Here is an 8,289-nt window from a genome sequence, read left to right as displayed (position 1 = left end):
CACCGGCCACCAGGTCCATGACCCAGGGTGGAATGCAATGGCTCGCTGCAGCCTCAACCTCATGAGCTCAAGCAATCCTCCCACCTCAGCCTCCCAAGAAGCTAGAACCACAGGTACACACCACCACGGTTGGCTGTTTTAATTTTGCAGAGATGGGGTCTCACTACGTTGCCCAGGCTGGTTTCGAACTCCCGTAATCCAGCCATGTAGGAAACCTGAGATGCAGTGGGCCAGGGGGTATTTTAAAACACTGTGATGAGTACAGTGCTAAGAACTGTAATGCTCAGGAAATCTTACAGCACGTGCCGTCCTAAGCCTGTGTGTGTGTCCTCGTGGCTACTTTTTCTTCTTCTTGCTGGTGATGGTCTTGCTGGATGGGGACACGGTCACATCCTCCTTGGGAGGGTCCAGTATGAGGTGAGAGGATGACACGTCCGCCGGCTCCTTGAGCACCGTGATGTCCACCTCATAGTCGTGTCTCTTGGCCTCTTCCTCTCTCAAGATGAAGATATTCAGCCTAAAAGCAAACATGAGAAGGTGGTAGCTTTTTTTTATCCCCCTCAAAACTGCAAAACCAGTTTTATGCTATTTATAGTATACAGCCCTTCATACCTGCATTTCAACAGCATGTGTAAACAAAACTGTAAGTTGCTACACTTTGCCTAACTGATGCCATGTCGACACAGTCCAAAATAAACTTTTCATCTATCTATGAAAAGAAAATTTTTTCTCGAGACGGAGTTTCGCTCTTGTTGCCCAGGCTGGAGTGCAATGGTGCAATCTCGGCTCACTGTAACTTCCGCCTCCCGAGTTCAAGCGATTCTCCTGCCTCAGCCTCCTGGGTAGCTGGGATTATAGGCTTCCGCCACCACGCCCAGCTAATATTTTGTATTTTTAGTACAGATGGGTTTCACCAGGTTGGCCAGGCTGGTCTCAAACTCCTGACCTCAGGTGATCCACCCACCTCGGCCTCCCAAAGTTACGTGTATATATATATATATGTGTGTGTGTATATATTTTTTTTTGAGATAGGGTCTTGCTGTGTTGCCCAGGCTGGAGTGCAGTGGCACAAACAGATCACTGCAGCCTCAACCTCCCAGGCTCAAGCAGTCCTCCTGCCTCAGTCTCCAAAGTAGCTGGGACTACAGGCACCTGCCACCACATCTGGCTAATTTTTGTATTTTTTGTAGAGATGAGGTCTTGCTATATTACCTAGGCTGGTCTCAAACTCAAGTGATTCTCCTGCCTTGGCCCCCCAGAGTGCTGGGGTTACAGGCATGTGCCATGATGCCCAGCCCGTTTGGGGATTTTATGGAGGGTCCAATATGTAGACCTGATGAAGGTTGGCCTGGAGCTGAAAGTCCCAACCCTCTAATCTCGTGGTTGGTTTCCCGGCAACCAGCTCCAGCAAGAAGCTATCGAGGGCCCCTCCCCTGGCTACCAGTCATCTCGACATACAGAAAGACAGTCATTACCCCAAAGAGTCCACAGGCTTTGAACTCTTGGGTCAAGAACTAGAAAATAGCTGCATGCAGTGACTCACCCCTGTGACCCCAGCACTTTGGGAGGCCGAGGCTGGCAGATCACTTGAGGTCAGGAGTTCGAGACCAGCCTGGACAACCTGGTGAAACCCCGTCTCTACTAAAAATACAAAAATTAGCCAGGCCTGGTGGTGCATGCTTGTAATCCCAGCTACTCGGGAGGCTGAGGCAAGAGAATCGCTTGAACCCAGGAGGCGGAGATTGCAGTGAGCTGAGATCACACCACTCCACTCTAGCCTGGGTGACAGTGAGACCCTGTCTAAAAAAATAAATAAAACTAGAAACTAAGACCAAATATTAGAACAAAAGATGCTCCCATTATCCCATTACTCAGGAAGTTACAAAGGCTTCAGGTGCTCTGCCAGGAACAGAGACCAAATATTCATTCCTTTTTATGTCAAAGATGCCCGTAGGAAATTATAGCTTGTCCGGAAAGCACTTGGTCCTGATGCATTCTGGCAGCTACGGAAGACAGGAAGAAAGAGAGCAGCTCGGGAAGGAGAGGGACCTCATAAGTTACCTTGCTTCCAGTTCGTCATCTTCCATCTTCCGCTGCTGGGCCTGTGCTGTGCTGCGTGACCTGTCTTCCCTTATTTTCTCCTTGATAGCTTCTTCACGTTTATACGCATGAAAGAGCGTGTTCACAAAGAAGACGTACATATGATTGACCCACGTGTTGAACTCGTCCTTTCGATCATCCTTGGGTCTCTCATATTTCTCTGGAATAGAGTTTCATGAAGCTGAACATGAATACAATCCTGCTGTAAACCGGGAGTCTGCATGCTTTTTCTCGTTCTGGCCTCCCTGGGGTGGGCCCCCTTCTCCTCGGCCAGGAGAGAGGAGAGGAGTAAGGACGCGGCTTCCATGACCACCTGGAACAAGGCAGGGGCTCAGCAGACCCTGGCTGGGATTGTCAGCCTTCCCTTTGAGTTTTCCTGCTACCTCGTTTTTTGTTTTGTTTTTTTTGGAGACAGAGTGTCACTCTGTCACCCAGGCTGGAGTGCAGTGGCGTGATCTCTGCTCACTGCAACCTCCACCTCCTGGGTTCAAGCGATTCTCATGCCTCAGCCTCCCGAGTAGCTACAGGTGTGCGCCACCACACTCGGCTAATTTTTGTATTTTTAGTAGAGATGGGGTTTCACCATGTTGGCCAGGCTGGTCTCCAACTCTTAACCTCAGGTGATCCACCCACCTCGGCCTCCCAAAGTGCTGGGATTACAGGCATGAACCACTGCGCCCGGCCACCTCTTTTTTTTTTTTTTTTTTTTTCCTATCTTAAGAATTTGGGTTTTCTGATATTTTAATTTTCCATGTTTCAAGAATAAAAAAATTTGTTTCTCTTGCTTTTTTTACTTTTTTTTTTTTTTTTTAAAGACAAGCTTTCACTCTATGGACCAGGCTGGAGTGCAGTGGCATGACCATGGCTCACTGAAGCCTGGAGGAACTCCTGGGCTCAAGTGATCCTCCCATCTCAGCCTCCCTAATAGCTGAGAATATAGGCATGCACCACCACACAAGGCTAATTTTTTTAAGTTGTATCGTGAGACAAGATCTTGCTCTGTCATCCAGGCTGGAGTGCAGTGGCACCATCATGGCTCACTGCAGCCTCCAACTCCTGGGCTCAAATGATCCTCCCACCTGGGCCTCCCAAGTAGCTGGGACCACAGGCGGGTGCCACCAAGCCCAGCTAATTATTTTTGTTTTAGAGACAAGGTTTCGCTATGTTGCCCATGGTCTCAAACTCCCGAGCTCTAGTAATCCTCCCATCTCTGCCTCCCAAAGTGCTGGGATTATAGGCGTGAGCCACTGCACCCGGCCTAGGTCTTGGGGACAAAATATTCAACATCTTTTATTTATTCAGAGTCGGAAACCCCTTTAAGACAAGGACAGCTATGAACCCGAGTGAATCCTCTCTCCTAGAGAACTAGACAACTGGTTACTCTCACAAAAGTAATTTCCTAGTAGTTATAGTTATCCCTCTCTATCTTTCTTGTCTAGGCTAAAGAATCTCCGAATCTTAAACTACCGTAATTTTTTCCATCTTTTTAAGCAGTTCTGGTTATCTATTCACTTGGAAGATTTTAAAATTCAGATAATCAAATTATACGCAATCCAGGACTCTAAGTTCGGAACAAGACAATGTGAAGGAAGATTGCTTTTTTTTGATTGGAGACAGGGTCTCGCTCTGGCACCCAGGCTGGAGTGCAGTGGTGCAATCACAGCTCACTGCAGCCTCGAGCTCCTGGGCTTAAGCAGTCATCATCCTGCCTCAGCCTCCCAAGTTGGTGGGACTACAGGAGTGTGCCACCATACCTGGTGAATTTTGATATTTTTTTTGTAGAGACAGGGGCTCGCTATGTTGCCCAGGCTGGTCTCAGACTCCTGGGCACAAGTGATCCTCCTGCCTTGGCCTCCCACAGTTCTGGGGTTAACGGCTGCACAGTTCTAGGGTTGCTGCACCTGGCTGCAAGATTGTTTTGTGTTCATTCATGAACTCTCAACTAGACACCCACAAGCTGGAGGACAGTAAGTCACGGCTGCCGCATGCAATAATCAGATGAAATGGTACTGGAAGAGACGCCACGTGGGTCAAGGGGGTCCTTGACAGGACACAGGGCAGGAGCCACAGGACTGGTGACTGGCACACGGGACTTAAAGGAACAACCAGAGAAATCCAGGGCAAAATCCAGTTGGAGCTGGGACTAGAGATCACTTCCCCGCTAATCAGATCAGCAGGAAAACACATTAGCTGGGGTTCAATTTTCAGTTTTATTTCTGTTACAGGAACGGTGTGTCTTGATTACGGCACCGCAGGAACGCCCTGTCTCTGCTGGGATGCCGAGCTCTGCGGGAGAAAATGACACAACCCACAGATTCGCACCAGAGGGAGAAGAAACTTAGGATGATGAGGGCTCGCAGAGGCCGAATGCGAAGAGTATTTCAAGAAGCTGACGGTTTTCCTGACTATGGAGAGATCGGTTCAAGTGACAGCAGGATTCCTGGCGGTAGCAACACGGAGTCACTGCTGATGAAAAGGGGCCTTCAGTGGCCTGGGGAGGGCAGTGCCACGTGGAGCTAGCTAAGGGAGACACAGGAGAGGTCCTGGAGAAGGTGAGCATGTACACAGCCCCCTAAGATGCCTAGCAGCAAAGGTGAGCATGTACACAGCCCCCTAAGATGCCTAGCAGCAAAGGAGCAGGGAAAGAAGGGGATCTAGAGGGGAAAGTGAGAGAAGAGATTTTCCTAACTGGGCATATGGAGCACATGTGTGCGGATGGGAACGATCCATTGGAGGAGGAGTAATGGGAAATGACAGGCACTGTAGAGGGATACATAGGTGAGGCCTTTGAGAGGACAAGGGCCCGGGACAGAGCCTTTAAAAGTTAACCATTGAGTGGGTGGCCGGCCATAGAGAGACGCCGTCAGAAAAGGGGGAGGGCCAGGCGCGGTGGCTAACACCTGTAATCCCAGTGCTTTGGGACGCCAAGGCGGGAAGATCGCTTGGGCCCAGGAGTTCAAGACCAGCCTGGGCAACATAGCAAGACCCCATCTCTTTAAAAAAAAAAAAAAAAAGGCCAGGCGCGGTTGGGCTCATACCTGTAACCTCAGCACTTTGGGAGGCCAAGGCGTTCAGATCCAGGAGTTCAAGACCAGCCTGGGCAACAGAGCAAGACCCCACCTCTTTAAAAAAAAAAAAAAAAAAAGCCCGGGGCGGGTGGGCTCACACCTGTAATCTCAGAACTTTAGGAGGCCGAGGCAGGCAGATCACCTGAGGTCAGGAGTTTGAGATCACCCTGGCCAACATCATGAAACCCCGTCTCTACTAAAAATACAAGGCGTGGTGACGGGTGCCTGTAATCTCAGCTACGAGGGAGGCTGAGGCAGGAGAATCGCTTGAACCCAGGAGGCAGAGGTTGCAGTGAGCTATGATGGCACCACTGCACTCCAGCCTGGGCAAGAAAGTAAGACCTTGTCTCAAAAAAAAAAAGAAAAGGGGAAACACCAGGGCTTGTTTAATCATGAACACAAGGCCACGTGCAACTGGCCAGGCCAGCAAAGTGACAGCGGAAAATTCCCATGACATTGATCATCATTGGATGACCCTGAGGAAGGGAGAGGCGTGAGGCTGGAAGTTCGCACAGACACGGCTGAGGAATCAGACCAGAGGGAGGAAGGGCAATCAGCAGACAGACAGGCCTCAAGAGCGACCTTCCCAGGATAAAGGAAAACATAATAAAAGAGGAGGATGAGGAAGTGAATAAGGGCTGTTTGTTGTTTTTCATTTGAGCACCTTTAAAAATCAAAGAGAATGAGACCCTTGAGACAGAAAAGTTGCCTGTAATAAAACAATATAGTCAACAGCATCAGACTGAGATGGGTGTGCAGGGCCCAGGAGAGGCCCAGCTGTCCCGTACTGGCCTCTGCCCTAACAGACTGACTCAGCACAGCAAGGTCACGCCTTGAACTTGAACTCCAAATCAGGGAGGAGAAATGGAAGCAGCTCTACCAGCCTCATTATTTAAAAAGATGGTTGTGCTGGGTGTGGTGATCCCTACTTGTAATCCCAGCTACTCGGGAGGCCGAGGTGGGAGGATAGCTTGAGCCCAGGAGTTCAAGACCAGCCTGGACAACATAGCGAGACTCTGCTTCTAAGAAAATAAAGATTAAAAAAAGATGATTGTAAAACAGTATAGACATTATATAATTCATAAGCAACAGTTTATAAATATGAAGGTTCTATAATTAAAATACTCACCGCTCTCAGATGAGAAAAAGGTGATCCCTTTTCCAGTCGATTTAAAATTCATTTTGGAGACTCTTTCATCACTTACAGACTTCTTGATCTTGGGCTTTTACATTTAAAAAAAATCATAAAGCAAAATATTACTTTTACATCATTATGGGCTTAAAACTACTTTTTTACACTATAATTAATCAGAAAATTATTAATGAGGCTGTTCTTCTTGAGCTAATTTGACTTTGACTTTTTTTTTTTTTTTTTTTTGAGACGGAGTCTCACTCTGTTGCCCAGGCTGGAGTGCAGTGGCGCCATCTCAGCTCACCGCAGCCTCCGCCTCTCGGGTTCCAGCGATTCTCCTGCCTCAGCTTCCCCGGGTAGCTGGACTACAGGCATGCGCCACTACACCAGGCTAATTTTTGGATTTTTAGTGGAGATGGGGTTTCACCATATTGGCCAGGCTGGTCTCGAACTCCTGACCTCAGGTGGCCTGCCTGCCTCGGCCTCCCAAAGTGCTGGGATTACAGGTGTGAGCCACCACACCCAGCCAATTTGACTATTTTTAACCTGAATAAAATATTAATATTTACACTATTAATGAAATGAATAACAGAATTATGGCATTTACTGAAAGGCCCTCCAAAAAAACCCAAAGACTTGAAAATGTCACCTGGGTCTGTTGGGACAGTATTTATTGTATAAAATTAACCATACTGGCTAGGCGTGGTGGCTCACGCCTGTAATCCCAGCACTTTGGGAGGCTGAGACAGGTGGATCACAAGGTCAGGAGATCGAGACCGTCCTGGCTAACATGGGTGAAACCCCATCTCTACTAACAACACAAAAATTTAGCCAGGCGTGGTGGTAGGTGCCTGTAGTCCTAGTTACTCAGGAGGCTGAGGCAGGAGAATGGCGTGAACCCGGGAGGCAGAGCTTGCAGTGAGCCGAGATCCAAGATGGCGCCACTGCACTCCAGCCTGGGTGACAAAGCGAGACTCCGTCTCAAAAAAAAAAAAAAAAAATTTAACCATACTTAGACTCATATATTAATGGCTTTAATTATTATTACATTTTTTTGAGATGGAATCTCACTCTGTTGCCCAGGCTGGAGTGCAGTGGTGTGATCTTGGATCCCGGCTCACTGCCACCTCTACCTCCTGGGTTCAAGCAATTCTCCTGCCTCAGCCTCCTGAATAGCTGGGATTACAGGCACCTGCCACCAGGCCTGGCTAATTTTTGTATTTTTTAGTAGAGACGGGGTTTCACCATGTTGGCCAGGCTGGTCTCGAACTCCTGACCTCAAGTGACCCACCCACCTCGGTCTCCCAAGGTGCTGGGATTACAGGCGTGAGCCACCGCGCCCGACCTAACGGCTTTAATCACCATGTGTATGCCCTAACCCCCACATTTCTACCTCCAGCTGGAGTTTGCCCTTGAACTCCAGTCTTGCCTCCAGCCATGCTACTTGGGCATCAGTTCAGGCACCTTAAGCTTAACTTGTCCAAAATCAACCACTTAATTTGCTCCCAAAACTCAGCCCCCTGCTTCCGTCTTCCACATCATAATAAATGGCAACTCTCTTCTGCCAATGCTCAGCCAAAAAATCTTGAACTCATCTTTGCCTTCTCTTTCCCTGTCAACCCCTGCACCCTTCAAAACACCTCAGACCTCAGCCCACCCTAGTCCCAGTCACCATCACTTCCCACCGGCATGGTTCCAAGAGCTTCCTCACTGGTTTGTCAACAGTGAAGCCACAGAGCCTCCTGACGCCTCTGCTCAGATGGTGTCCCATCCCATCCCACTCACCCAGAATAAACGCCAGGGCCCCACCCCGGCCAGATGCCCTTCCTGTCACTTAGACCTCGTAAGTGGGAAGAAGCATAGCTTGCGGTAACCGGTGCTAATTCTGGAGTTAAAGTGCCTGGGCACAAACCCCCAGCTCCACGCCTTACTGGTTATGCAGCTGTGGCCAAGCTATTTAACCTTTCTGGGCCTGGGTTCCCTCCTAGA

At 48.9% G+C, this 8,289-nt stretch overlaps 1 protein-coding gene across 8 annotated transcripts in view; it reads right to left on the bottom strand.

Moving 5' to 3' along the window:
* Positions 1 to 124: 124 nt before the first annotated feature.
* The window catches only part of LOC129041048 (radial spoke head 10 homolog B), a 42,412-nt gene continuing 34,247 nt past the window's right edge, over positions 125 to 8,289 (bottom strand). For all 8 annotated transcript variants that reach the window (XM_054496175.2, XM_054496182.2, XM_054496177.2 and 5 more), the window contains 3 exons: positions 6,298 to 6,391; positions 2,062 to 2,260; positions 125 to 517 (listed from right to left, as the gene is read on the bottom strand). In XM_054496175.2, coding sequence (XP_054352150.1) covers positions 337 to 517; positions 2,062 to 2,260; positions 6,298 to 6,391 — 474 coding nt within the window. In that variant the 3' untranslated portion in view covers positions 125 to 336. The remainder of the gene's footprint in view (positions 518 to 2,061; positions 2,261 to 6,297; positions 6,392 to 8,289) is intronic.

The sequence above is a fragment of the Pongo pygmaeus genome, chromosome 6 (genome assembly GCF_028885625.2).
Source record: "Pongo pygmaeus isolate AG05252 chromosome 6, NHGRI_mPonPyg2-v2.0_pri, whole genome shotgun sequence".
Taxonomy (NCBI): domain Eukaryota; kingdom Metazoa; phylum Chordata; class Mammalia; order Primates; family Hominidae; genus Pongo; species Pongo pygmaeus.
This window is presented reverse-complemented; position numbering and strand designations above follow the sequence as displayed.